Source organism: Varroa jacobsoni, unplaced genomic scaffold, assembly GCF_002532875.2.
Source record: "Varroa jacobsoni isolate VJ856 unplaced genomic scaffold, vjacob_1.0 scaffold_1053, whole genome shotgun sequence".
NCBI lineage: Eukaryota > Metazoa > Arthropoda > Arachnida > Mesostigmata > Varroidae > Varroa > Varroa jacobsoni.
The window spans coordinates 175802-190772 of record NW_019213955.1 but is presented as its reverse complement, the minus strand read 5'-3'; the positions used below and the strand labels follow the sequence as shown (position 1 = coordinate 190772).

General features: G+C 42.5%; 1 protein-coding gene across 2 annotated transcripts in view; it reads left to right on the top strand.

Annotated features, from left to right (window-relative positions):
• Positions 1-622: 622 nt before the first annotated feature.
• The window catches only part of LOC111266102 (protein O-mannosyl-transferase TMTC1), a 144092-nt gene continuing 129743 nt past the window's right edge, over positions 623-14971 (top strand). For both annotated transcript variants that reach the window (XM_022843287.2, XM_086970785.1), the window contains exon 1: positions 623-1794. In XM_022843287.2, the coding sequence (XP_022699022.2) occupies positions 1280-1794 (515 nt within the window). In that variant the 5' untranslated portion in view covers positions 623-1279. The remainder of the gene's footprint in view (positions 1795-14971) is intronic.

The following is a 14971-nucleotide window of genomic DNA, read 5'->3' as shown; positions in this document are numbered from 1 at the left end:
CCATCTTGTATACCTGAGTGTAGGGCGAACGTATCTAACAATTTAGGTCAACATATTTCCGTTGTTTTGGTGTGTTAAACTGCTCAGTGACTAAGCACATTGGCAGAAATGTTCGCCCTGAGTCTGAATAGCCGGAAGCTGTAGCGCCCTTTTCGTCAAAGGTTGATCAAAGGAAGGATTTTACTGGACCGTCATATAGATATAATATTGTTCGAACTTCTTGATCGTTGATTCGAATTTCAGCGTTGGCAAATGCCTACAATGTTACCTGACTGTTGCTTTATAAGTCTATCGAACGAGTCGTAGATAAGTTCAACGAGACTCAATTCAGCCAAATCTTCTACTGGGGTCAAATCCTTGATTCTCCACCAAAAGGGTGATATTAAAAACTTATTCAGACTATAAAAAAATCTAGAATTAAAAAAGAAAAACCTTGAATCATTTTCCAGTTTACTCACTGTTACCTTGCGCTTTCCAAAATACAATCGTTCCGTCAGGCTGTGTAACTGTAAAATCTGTATATAGGTCGATAAACGCATCCTATAACGCTTTAAAAGCAACATTTTTTTTTTTTTTTTGTTTCCTAGTCTATCTTAAATATTTTTTGCGTATACAATTTAAATTCTGATTTGTTACTCGAAAAATGTATGCTTTTCCATTGTGTTCGGTTCTGCTACGCCATATACACGAATTCGCTTAAGTATTTTTCTAAAACACTGTTTATTCCTACTGACGATTTGGAACGTACGTAAGTGTCAACGAGTACTTCCATACATCCCTGTCGATGACTAACACGGGAGCATGCGCGCTGGACTATGGGTAGTGGGTGTCTTTCGCCGCGGCGGCAGCTCGCAGCAGAGGACGACCGCAGCGCCAAAGTTTCCCCTCTTGTCCGCAGTGAGTTCCCTGGTCACAGAGCAGGCTTCAGTTCGGATTGAGCAGCAGTGGGAGTCGCGTCGCTGTGTTTTGTGAAGTAGGACTCACGTGTGCCGTTCGTGACAAAAAAATTCGTTCGTGGTGCAATCATCGATTCTTCGTCGTCACACTATTTATTCGCTATTACCTGTTGCTGTCACTGAGAATATTTCACATGGATATGTGTGCTTCTCGCGAGCATTGCTTGTATTAATGTTATTTCTCTTGTGTGCAATTGGGTTAGAAGGCAACGAGTGAAGCAAAAAGGGCCGCCGAGGCTTGGACTGGGCAGAAAAAGATTAGTGAGCTATGAGATGAATTTGTGTTAATAATCTTTGTTAATCGTTGGCGAAAAGAGGACAGAATGCGACCCCGGTGGTCGACAAGAGACCCAGGTGACTGGAATGCCATGGCCTGGAGCGTAGTAGCGGCGACCGCTATCACCCTTATCTGTTTCTGCGTTGATTTCTTTGGAGCGGCTGATGAAAGTGAAGATTATATATCTTCTAGAGAAATTACGGCTAGATCTAACTCCGGTTTTTTTTCGCCCCGTTCATGGCTGGGTGGGGCGGCCCTCGACGGCGATTTAGTGCATGATGACATCGTAGCAATTGTGCGAAATCCCGATGTCGTCGGATGCGGATCGGGATCAGTAGTTGCAAACAGTGGTGAGAATCGAGTTGAGGCTACAATCAGTGGCGGGATTATTGCATCAAGAGTGGAATCGTCGACTGCTCCTATCGGTGATGTCGGAGGAACAAGTGCTGCCGCGTGCCCATGGTTTTCATGGACGATGTGGACGAACGACTTCTGGGGAACGCCAATGTCGAGTACGGAATCGCACAAAAGCTACCGACCACTCACCGTACTCACTTTCAGGTAAGTAGTTTATCGACTACTTCGTGGGGGACGTTAGGACTTCGTGCTGGCCATAGGAAATGCTGCATCAGGCACGGACGAAACACATCGAAAACTGATTAACATAAATACACCGATTATGTGAACGTCCTGCATATACTGAGTAGGAAAAAAATATTTCTTGGGAGCCTTAATTTGTGCAACAACTGGGACTCAAATGCAACAGCGTCATCCTTGTAACTCAGGATGAATTTCAATTAGGCGCTCCTTATACATCATTTGTTGCTTATATAATCTGAGTCAATCCCAAGATGCTCTAAGTGATGATAAGATGCAGGTGGAAGAAATGGACGACGCCTTTCTCTGCTTTTCTCTCTGTTGATTAAAAATCCGGTATGTTCTGATACCTTGCAGCTTTCTCTATAAGTTATAGATAGGCGCTTATAGAAGACTAATGTTTTCATCGTGTAAGAAAAATGTAAGCAATAAATAGTATCGAAATGCTCACCCTATTACATTTGTACAGAAACATTTTTGTTGCCAACAGTTGTGATCTGACAACTCTGATTGCTTCTAAATATATGGCCAGTATCCAGTATTTTGCTTCCACCTAGCGGAGTCTACCTAGATGACTGTTCCTGATGCTCTCCAAACTGGGTTAATAACTGCACAGATCGCAGTACTACGTCATATGGACACGGTTCAATAAGTTTACCGCGCATTTTCGTAGTGAATTTCCTATAATGTAGAATAGCAGAGCTAAGCAGTTGTTAACAAACAGCTCTAATTGTTATTAGGCCAGATGCATTGTATGTCACCCAATCGATATCATTCTGATAGGCACCGTTTTATCATATCGCTCTATAGCAACTAATGGACATGTGCACAGAGAAAAGTTGCTTTCTAAGTTTAACAACTTAAAAAAGCAAAGGCTTCGTTTCGTGTAGTACGTATAGTATTAGGTTCATGGGACGTCTGACTGAAATTTAGTGGTATCAAGTTATGTTGGGCGCAAAGGCAAGATCGTGGTGGATTTGTGATACTGCGACCCCACCTGACATTTGAAACGACCTAACGGAAGTAATTACGTTCTTTATTGAATCGCTTTATATGATTAGTGTTGTCTCTGCTTCACTTAGACTTCTCCCGAAGAACTTCATTGACGGTTTACCACCTGAGGAGATGTGTTAATGTAGTACCTAATTTGTAAAAGGAACAGTCAAAGATTAGCTTCTTCTAAAGAATCTTCTGAAAAGCGGTTAGAAGACATTCAGGAAAAGTTTCAGAGAAACTTTAAGGATTCACCCGTGAGATGATACCTCATTTTTTTCGATCCCGTTGCGTATTGTGCCAGTCGGTAAATCTATCGGGCTACAGTACAAAATGGTTCGTCGAATGCGCTAAGAACGAAAGTGCTTTTTTTTTAAATATATATATATATATATATATATATATATATATATTAAATCCATAGGTCATACTTTGTCATATAAAAAATACGACAAACGTTTAACAACTTAAATCTCAGTCTCAGATCAAAGAAAGTTAAAACGTTAACGTGCAAAAAAGTTAATAGGAAATGTCGGGAACGAGGTATACGGTTTTAGTTCGTAGTTTTATGTGCGTTTCAATAAACGTTGTACGTAATTGTGGAAGCTCTACGTGTCTAGTAAAGGGTGTCCGATATACGTTAAGATGATCGATGTGGCTTACAAGTTGCAGTTAACTGACAACAACTAATTGGATGGTATTCCTCTCAAGCTTTGACGAAGACATTCCTGGCGGACGTCGTTATACCGTGTCACTGCTATTATCTTCGATTACAACCACGATTAAGAGCTCAAGCCTGTTACAAACTTTTTTTTCAAAACTCAGCTTCGAAGTTTGCAAAGAACTTTTTGAAGAAAGCGCGCTATGCGAAATCAATATGACTAGACATGTTTTCGTCTAGAGATTTCGTCTAAGTACGTCACACGCTGGAAGAATTCGACGAGCTTAAATTTGGGTTAGCAGTAAACCAAACTTCAAACTATTGAAAGAGTAAAAAGTTGAAAAAGTGCGGGATGCGAGACGTCCACCCGATGATAATCGCTATGACCTACTCGAAAAGCTTTACGTTAGGCTGCAGATAATCTGGTCCGTCACAGGGACCGTCACAGACACATTTTTGTGCTTTTTTTTTTCGACGAATATTTGACCCTTTCAATAAAACCTATTGTGGGTCTTTTATATTTGCTATAGAAACCTTTTTCGGGATCTTGAGAAGCCGGTGAGATATTTATTAATAGCCGCTCTTCGCGCACATTTAAACTCCTGCCTTTTTCTAGCAGTATGTTTTTGGTTTCGTTGAAGAAAAACTAATATTCCCTTTGAGTATTAAGAACACTATATGAACCCTTACCCTTTTCCCCCTGTTACAGTTTATCACAATTTACCCTAAACACCCGGTGCACATTAGATGGGCCAAAGAGCCATCAAGTGGGCCTTCTCGCTTAGGCCATAGATAGAGGGTCCATTAGCGGAGTTAAGCAAACCCTTGGGCCACCCGTCTTGTTTATTTATATAGATTATTATTATTGACCGTCTTAGATACATATAAACGTACTTCCGCATGCACCGTCGGTGACGTGCCAGATTGGCTTGAAATTCATTTGGATGGAAGTCAAATTCGCCTCGAACGCAGATAATAAAAAATTTCCTCAATGTGCGATGTTCGCCAAAGCTAGTTAAATAAACGGCAATTAGTGCTTACAGCAATCATTGGGCTATTATTAGAAGAAGACCCCATATAAATATAATAATTTATAATAGTTTCTAGTATAGACTGCTAGGGCGAGGTCGTCAACATCTGCCGTACTTCATGTCACCTCAGTGTACGCAGGGTTGGTTATTGATTTAATGAGTTGAGCGTTATGTGATTGTTCGATTTACAAAGCTTTGAAGACAGATTGCGCCGACATTTTTTATGAAAGATGGAACTTCGCAACTTAAGCATTATCTGTAAAGCTCGTTTTTGCTATTGGTTACCTTAAAGGTCGAATCGATCAAATCTATGGACGGTGTCCATTGCTTTGTCCCACAGTATAAATTATGGCCCCATGAGTCTGGAACATTCTGCAAATGAAATTAGTAATCGTGTTAATTATAAAAGTTTTGCAAAAACACCACCTTCTTTGTGTGCGCCATGGACAGTTAATCGATGACATGGTATCTAGACCTCTTACATAGCTGGCAAAATTATTCATTGACCGTTTGGGTCAGCCATGACGGTCTAGTGGACGCACTTGGTGAATTATCAAAAAATGTTATAGCCATATAAAACATAACCTATAATTTGATAGGGCACTTCCGGGTGCTTTAGAAGCCGCGGAAGAAAATTGTAGAGTAAATAAGGGGTATGCCACCAAATAATTTCGATTTCCGAACAGTTAGAAGCAGTTGTTGTGAAATTTCACAAACGTCATCCTCTGGCTATCATTATGAAATATGTTTTCTTTTCGATTCGGTGAAATTACTATTGAAAATCGTTATGCCTTATGACTATAATGTGGTTTCCTATATTTTCATGTGGACTCTTTACATCGTCTGGCGAGCTGAGCACAACGAAAGTTCAATAAAGTTATTGCAATTGTTTCGCGCAAATAAGGGTATGAACCCGTTACCGTAAACGGCGTCAATCACCACTTTTACATGTATGGCTATGTTGGTAGATCTATATATGCTGGTAGGTACAATCTGACATTTTCCCTTTGACCTTCCGTTTTCTAGCTCTGAACAGATTTATTAATTGAGATATTGGTACAAAGTACATGGTTTATTTATAAGATTGAGTGGACTAGAGGCCTTTTGTTTACTCTGTAGTAACCAAACGAACATGTCTTTGAACATGATTTGCCTTTAACTGCATATACTGTTTTCATTTATATACAGTACCTGCATGCGTATGCGCAGAGATAGAAAAGACCATATATAATATTATAAGTGACCAATCAAGCGAGTAAAATTATGACCCATTTGAAATATTGCATAGCTCCAAAGAGTGGGGTGGTACGATGCGCTAAATATCGTTGGAGTCTTCGATATTAATTTTAATCGATGTCGCAGACGTGCATGGGAGCGTTGACGAATCCTCGATACGGCAAGCATTCTTAAAGCTATCCATCAATCTGTAAATGATCAATATCGCTTCAGAGCAATATAATTGGTAATCGGGTAAACGGACCACAAAACATTTGGTTAATTTCATCAACCAGAGAGGCCCGTATAGAAACCTATACTACAGACTTTCAAACTAGTACCCAAGAGATGATCGAATCAAATGGCACGACCGAAATGTGGGCTTAGCCATAGTTTCCATGCTTCCGTTATGTATATATTTCTACGTTTACCACGTGCTTATGTGCAGCGACCAAACAAAAATAAACACCTGCAGCATTTCGACAGCTGGTCTGTTTTTAAACATACCCCAACCGTCTATGCCAAATTGTTGACGGATGGCACGATGACCTGATAACAGGTAATGCTCTGAAAGATTCGTATTTCACGCGTTAACAGAGCAGACAACGAAATCCCTTGTAGGTTGCCAGTTTCTAGGTAGCCAGAAAAACATAAACATAAAAGAAGAGGCACGCATTTGATCGTCTTCTCATCTAACTGAAAAAACGTATCGTCTTTGGCCGTTTATCTCCCCCTTTCTCTCTTTCTCTCTCTCTCTCTCTCTCTCTATATATATATATATATATATATATATATATATATATATATTGCCGGGTTTAAGCGGAAAAACATACCCCTGATGCAGAATGACGAGTTTCCCATGATCTTCAAGAACGACGAGTTCACATCTTCGAAGCCATAAGTAATGACACGCTGTAGGTCAGTCCGCCTGCTGTAGCCGCATCCGTTTTCTGACTCTAGAGTAGGATTGCTGGAAAACTGAGACGAGAATAGTCCTGGAATATTCACTCAGGTTCTTTTTCTATAGGCATATATGTAAGGTCAGGAGGTTCTCTAAGAACAGACTTTTCTGGCGCCATCTTCATTCAGCTGTAGCCCACAGTCACTGGCACAGAAATACGACACTCTCGATTCGTGGCGCTTCCTCCCTGCTCCAGAGGGAACAAGCGCGTCGTACCGGGTGCTGCTTTCCCGGGAATTTTTGCTTTCATGTGATCTAGTCTTCTCGAATTTACGGTGATGGATGATTGCAACTGTGAACTTGTGTTTAGCTTCCCACACTTCCATATATAATCATGCGTAGCTGATGTTTTTCTATCGAGATAGAAGCAAGGGTTATTTAGTGATAACACAGGTTATTCCGAGACATTCGCACACTTCGCGGCAATCATTTCCAAACTGTGTCGTATGTCCGTCAATTCAGTATTCGCTGTTTGTATCCTTTGCTAACACTGTCGAATCGCAAGCTTGCTACATCCTTCTAACCGACAGAATTCACTCAAGGCCTCTTCAGGTGTTATGTTTTGAAACGGAACTGAGGGGGAGAGAAACTGGACGGGCTGTTGGGTAGCTGACATAAGCGAGGAGTAACGGCTGGATGTCGCGTCCTGCAGACTCATGCCAAATCTCAGGCCTTGGCCTGGACGGTTATTCTGAGGTTTTCTTTACAGAGAATACGTTTGAGCGGCTTGTCCTAGGGTATCGATTTCTAAATTGCTTTCCTCTTGGAAGTTGCAACGGTCGCGAGAGATAGGCATATAGCTTTCTCAATATCAAAAAATGTGTGTATATATATATATATATATATGCGTCGCCTTCTGGCCATCTATCGTACCTGACGAGGCTGGCCCATATTCGATGCGATACGAGTGCTGTTCCTTAAAGCTAAAATGTTTTGCGTAAAGTGGCCATACCAATTTATTTAAAGATTATAGAAGAACCTGTGAAAAGTCCCGTTAACGTGCATAGCATAGAGCTTTGCCAAGCCAGACTATACATCTGCTAATCTTCAGGCTTCGGCGTGAGGTTGCATATGTTCCTTGGACGATTACGATGAGACGGCATATCCGAAGGTATTTGCCGTACTGCTTCATATCACTGATATGCGATCGGTAGCGTGGTCCAAATGAAGTTCTCACTGACCTTAGATTCCGTCGTCTCAAAGAAGTGGTCTTCCCTTAAGTATACTACCGGCTTCATCTACTTAGCGCAGCCTGTCAATCAAGGCCTTGTTCAACAGGCCCAGTGACATTGCACCCATCAATACAGATGAACTTGTGAATGTATCTGTAAGCTTTGATTAGTAGAAAGACTTCAGCATTTCGCGCTTCTACGAAAAGACCAATTCGTATGCATTATCACTGCTGTTGTAGAAGTCATATGAAGATGCTAGAGAGATACTACACAACCCGCGGCGCTGAAAGCTGCGGCCATCAGCCGCTCCGGTGTATAGTTCGCAGTCACAGCGTTGGTTGCCGTTTGAATCATGAACACATCATATCTCTTTGCTTTCGTCGACAGAAAGTACTAAGGGACGGAGTTCTCTTCTGAGAGGTGGCACCGTTCCACTGACACAGCAGTCCATCAGCGAAGCGAGGTCAGCCTTTACGCTAAGGACGAGAAAGCATATTTGCATAGTCTTTGTCAAGTAACCTTCGTTCATTCGTACGTCGCAAACGCGACCGCATTGCTTTGCCTTATCTTGTCGTTTTGTATGACGTCCGCCTTTTGTCTGGCTAGTTGCTGACTGATCTCCAGACAGCCAGGATGAGAAGCGTGCAGGCCGATGTAGTGGCCTGCTAAATGCATCTCGAAAGAGAAAGATGATCCTTTTGAGTAAAGTCAAAAATGTTTACATATATGCCGATACGACGAGTAGTGGATTTCGAAGCTATCGAAAGTCTGCATATGTTTCATGCACTGAGGAGGGGGTAACGATGCAAGAAGTGGGAGTACGTGCACACAGTGCGGAGTGCACGATGGAATAATTACGCTTTAGTGATGGTTTAGATACGTTTTACTGCATGGGTGCTTTATACATCTTAATAAAATTTGAATAACAAACGAAGAGAACACGAATTTTTTTGTCTGCAGTAGTTGCTATCATATAGTCGAGCTAGGGTTCAGACGTTACTTACAATTATATTTAAACTAAATTTAGACTTCCTAATTTGTGGGTAGAACACTACAGATTGCTCGAAGTTAGCATTCGTTATTTACCGAATTTGATCAGAGCATCAGAAATGACATCGATGCTGTTACCCTTTGAGTGTGACGAATGGAAGTGACTCATTTATCCAGTATGATCACTTCACCGTTTGAAAATCTAATTCGTTCACTTTTAAGGCGATGGAAGACTTCATCTGCGTCTGAATTTTGCTGTACTTCGCTAAAAAATCTGCCCGCAAAACACTTTCTTAGCGTGTCCACCATATCAAACAAAGTCTTACAACGTCTGGTATGTCTTGGGACGGCTTTGTCTTTCATCTTTGAAGTGGGAATTATGCTTAGATCTTCTCGCTTATATTTTATTTTATATATTCACTGTTTCCACAGAGCAACAACAACTTTTTTCGATGGCAGTATTTTTCGTCTCAGTCTAAAACCTGGCGTAGCTATACATTCGACCAAAAATCATCATATATAGTCCACACAACGCTAGCGACGGCGGCACTCCCTCATGTTTCCACGCTAATTTTTTATTGTTGTTGTCGTTGTCGTGTTTTGAGGCGATGGCAACTGACAACGACGAAGTGTAAAATGTTTAGAATAGAATCAGAGCAGCCATCCAGTAGTTTCCTGCAGTGGGAAATGCCGGATGCTCAGTTGCCCTTCGGTCGGGATCGTCGCGTTTTTCGTTCCTTCCAGTACTTTTTCATTGTTTCACAGTAGCCGAACATAAGCGAAGATGAATAGCACAATAGAAGCGATGCTGTTAATGATATTTACAGAGCCGAACATAATGTCCACCAAGTAGGACCAAAAAAAAAAGAGGAAAAAGAGTGAAACTTTAAGCTTTTCATTGCCCCAACGCCCGGCTTACTTTTCGTTCTATGCCTTTTTCCTGGCCTTGGTAGTCCTAAACAAAGGGCAAGTTTGTTATTCTGTTTTTTTCCTTCAAAAAAACAAAGAGAACCCGTTTCGCAGATTGTCTGCTTTCGTCTCTGGCTGTTTGTTCTTACTAGTTCCTGCTGTTGTTAGTACTTCTATTGCTTTCATCAATGGTGTCGTTTTGTTGACAGGATATAAGTAGTGAGAAGTGCAGATGTCAGTCTGGAAAATAGTTTTTACAGAAAAATACTCGTTCAACATTAACCCGTTAGCAACATCGTTGTCTTTAATTATAATTTTATGCGCTGGCGCGTCAAATCCTACGCCTGTTTGATATTCCGTAGACACTTTTCTTCTGTCTTGTCTTCGTAACATTTCCTATTATTTGTAGCTGTTTTCTTTGTTGTTATCTTTGCGGTCAGCGACGCACAGCGTGCCGTTCCACTGACAATGTACGTCGGACTTTTCTTTTCTACCGTGCCGCTTTCGTTCATCAAATCCCCATTTTCTTACTTTCCTCTATTTACTTCGAAACAAAGCTTGCAACCCCGACTAGAACTAGGATGTTCAAGTCACCTACCTAGGTATTTTTTTGGGGCTATCCACCGCCGTGCCGCTCGGTAATCGAACCCACATAACTACACAATCCTATCCGCCCGCAATAGCCTGCAATTTCATAGGTACCGACCGACGGAGATACCCGTCTGCCAACCTTTTCCTGCTGCTGTTCCCTGATGTCCATCTTTGCCTTCGCTTTCTTTTCTGCCATAATATTTGTAGGACGCAACGTCTTTTTTCTTATGTGTGCACATCCGTGCGCGCAGTCCGTTGTGAACGCTTTCGTCAAGACGAGATATACTCGAATTGTTTCCGACCGACTGCGTGATTGCAGTCTCACTGTGCCGCAGTGCGGCTCTTGTCTTAAATGATAATAACACCATCGTCAGCGTACCGCTGCAGGCCGCTCGACTATCCTCACCATACCACAACACGCCTGTCTCTTTCATCCTCCTTTAACTTATGTCCCATATGCCATTTTCTCCACCAGGGGTTTCCGGCGCTCTTGTTTTACCTTCCGGGCGTTGCAGACTGGGTCAAATCAAGAAAAACTGAAAAGTGAGGATACCCTAGGACGAGGTAGGATTGTTTTGTCGGCGACAGCGCCTGTCGTTCCGGTACCGTTGTTTGCTGAGGCCTAAACCGAGTACATTGTATGTGTCAGCCTGTTCGTGACTGCTGCAGCAACTCGAGTTCTTTCAAGAAGTAAGTGATCTCGTGCGCAGCCACAATGAAAAGATGTGATTTTAAAAAAGCCACTTCTATGTCCCATTGTCCAGCTCGCCTTTTGACATCTCTAAAAAAGTAGCATAGGGGCACTGTCGTAGCTTTGCTTTTAGAAGCCCTGAAAAGTCTGAAAGCCTGAAAAGAAGTAAGTTTATGTGCGCCTATTTGTTTGTCTGCTAGTCACTCGTTGACTGGCGAAGATGCCTTAAATAGAACCTCTTTGTTGAGTTATCGTTCTTATTATATGTAAAGCAGTTGATGATAGGTTCCCACTTACTTTATATTTACATCACGCAATTGGATGCATGCGTGTTCGACCCAGTCAACGTTGTACATATTTGCTCACAGCTGCTGGGAGCGAAGTTAAAAAACGTGTATACTTAACGTGCCACTACTCTTACCTTTATATGTACCGCATAGACATACATCTCTGTCCAAATCATGCTGGAAAACATCGCTACTCTAACGTTCTCACTTGCGCCTGCCTGCGTACTTACAGATAGTCTTGTTTAGCCACATGATGAAAGCTTTATTTAGTAGCTCTCTAGGCCCCTACTCTGGTACATTGTCGATACCTGATATCGATCGGTAACATGTGATCCTTCACGCGAACGGTACGAAGCTAAAGCGTAAGTGTAGCAGGCAGTGTATTGGATGGCCTTCCGTAAAGGCCGTGTATACGCATCTCTGTCGCGCAAAAATGTCCGGTTTCATCGGACATTTTTTACAAGCTTAAGTGGACAGCAAGCACGCAAACAGTGCGGGAAGATCAGGGATCCGTCGAAGTGCGCGACAGGCGTATCGCAGAGAGATGGGAGGTCGAAGGGCCTGTTCCGATTATGTCAGATCAGTTTGACACGATAGGGAAAGGAATAGGGCAATGATCAGAAAGCTTGCTCCCTTTTCTTTCTCGTTTTCTTCAATTTTTTCTCTGTCCTTCGCTCTGCCTATCTCTATCACTCTTGTGCGGTCGAATGAAGTTAATTCTAAGTGGTAGGTGGGATGTAGGAGCACGGAAGATAAATCCCCCACAACGAAAACAGCGATAAAGTCATAGAGAGATATTGTATGTTGGTGGTGAATAATGACAGAATTTATTTAGGGGATAAAGGTAGGTTGTCGTAAGGTCTTTGAGCTTAGAAGGAAACATATTGGTTACTGCTGATACCTTTCTTTTGCCTCATAAAGCAGAGAAATGTTATACTTTAAAAGGCGCAGTTGACAATTTGGAATTTGTTATGCCGTAAAAGCAGAAATATCGATTAAAACCGAATTACTCAACCAATGAGAACATCTCCAAATGGAAGAAAGGAATCCGATGTCAAAATAGCACAAAAAATACCAAACAAGTTATCTGAGCTGTTGTTTTTCTTATGCCAGAATAGGCCTTGAGCCAATGAATTTAACCGCAAAAACAAATGAGGATTCTGTAAACCTGATGATAGTTTTGAAGCGAAAGGGGTATGTTGTATATTAAGCATCAATTATGAGCGACAATAACAAATGTAATATTTCAGCATCATGTGCTTATACTGCAGTTAGTAAGCAAAGTAACATCATTAGTGAAATCGAACAATCTACATGCTGTGCCGGCTCGTCTAGTCTTTCTACAGTTCTTGCTTTTCACTGATGGCTCACGGCCTGCACAGGGGCTGTGTCATATTATTACATATATTGGAGAGATATGGCGGAAGAGAACTTTCAGTTTTACGCACAGAAAACAGCGATATCCTGATTTCAACCAGCCCTAAATGAATGACGATACAAGGGAAGCGATGATGGGGAAGATAAAGTTCGTTTCGACAATCTAGTGATACACACTATTTAAGCTATAGCACCTGTGTTTACCGTTCAGTATCTTGGCCCGCGAGAGATACTGTAAGAAAGGATACGGAAGTTTAAATGAGGCTATACCAGTATGGCAGTTCATAAGACAGGCCCTCTGTTCGGATGTGGGCGGTTCAAAACTATTCAATTGCTGCAAAGCTTACTACTGTGACAGGGGCCAAAGGCATAGGAGAAATATCCGTATCATCAATGAGGGAAAACGACACTTTGACTGAAGTCTAACTGGACAACGACTGCCAAGCACTACCAAAGCTAGGCGCCTCGGCTGTTTCGACGCTAAGAAAAAAGAGTCAAGTGTAAAGCCGCCGGTAGTGATGGCTCGTTCCCGTTCCCTCTGTGGCCTAGCAGACTGACTCGCTGGCGACCCATACTCAGTCACAGTCTAAAGAGATTTCCTGCTTCTCGCCGGAGCCATCGCAGCGACCGACAGAAAAGTGTTTCCCTGCTGTCGGGACGAGAACATGATGCTGGCTAAACGGGAAAGCGACGGTAGGAAGAGGTAAGGACGACATTGGTTGGTACGGCAGCACCATTAAATCCGCTACTGATAGTGATTCTACTGCTACAGAAACGACTGTTCATCAAAAAAATCCTTGGAAGAGGAAGAAGAAACACGGAAAAAGGAGCCCTCGGAAACGTTAAAGGCTAGTAGATAGATCAGAGCACGTTAGACACGTTGGCCCAGGCTATCTTTTCGTCTCAGACGGGATTGGTGCCTTGCGTTTGCTCGGATAATAACCGTCTTTAACTAGCAATGTCGACCACTACTACCGCATGACTGCCACGCCAACGGATATCCATCCGAAAACATGGGAGAAAGCAGGACAGAAAAAGCAGCAGGAAAACAGCACGTTGGTCCCTAGACGAAAAACAGGAAAGGAACTAGAACTATTACGGGGCGAAGGGGGCTTAGGAAGTTGAAACCCGGCTAACCTGAATCGGGATTTTAACGTGCTGAATTAGCGGAACAGGACGGCAAAACTTAGGCAGGCAAGGGTTAACGAGGTAGGCTCTATGGCTTCTGTATATAACATAGCAGAAAGAGGAACAGCAGAAGAGACTGTAATACTATGTATACTTGGAGGCCTAGATTAGGAAGGTGAAGAGGAAAAATGCGATAAATGAGTCTGAGGCCACCCCTAATATGAATTTGCCCGAACAATAAAACCAGAACCCAAATGATCTAGGACAGTACGATTGAGCTTCGATAGCAAAAGAACGCCTGAAGCTTTTATTGTTCCTGCAAGTAGCTGTGATCGATTAATAGTCGGGTCCTCCGTCAACTACAGCACACACATGTGTCAAAACCCGTTTAGAACAGAGTGGACCTCGAAGACTTGTTTAATGCTTCCTCACAAAATGTTAAAAATTATAGGAGGAGCGGGGGGTGGGGGGTGGTGGGCATAAATCGAGCCAGCCCAAATCAAATACAAAAAAATTCGTACACCACTAGCTGATCTTGCAGGGATACGTGTACACACACATACGTATACATTTAGTCACTTATGGTCGCACTCTCTACCGCTCCTACATAAATCAATAGCTTTACGCTTTTGGTAAGAAAAATTGTTACCCCACAGTTCCATAGCTCGAACTACGACACAGTCTCCTTCTGCTATTAGTTCAGACTATGGACCTAGATGGAATAACGGTCCAGCTACAAATGATTTACATATACACCAGTGTAAATAGCCAGGAAGTATATTGCTTAGGAGACAACGTTTTGCCGGCTTCGCTCCATCGGGGATCAGGCGCAATGAGAAGCGCGCTAGCTAAGAGGGTCCTAATAGGATACGTCTCTCCGTATGTGCCAATCCGTCTTTAGACCTTTCACTTCCTATAGCTGGTCTTCCATCGCTTATACACAGTCACGGCGGTGCCACATCGGGGGCTCCGGGGAGCAGGGGAAGACAACGACAACAACGCCTCATCATAGAATAGAATAACCGCGTGACACTAGAGCCGTGTCATGACGCTTCGCCGACACAGACTGGGGGTGCCAGAGAGGTATCCATTGTATGACACACGATATAGACAGCAGCGCAATTCCGTCGTGTTG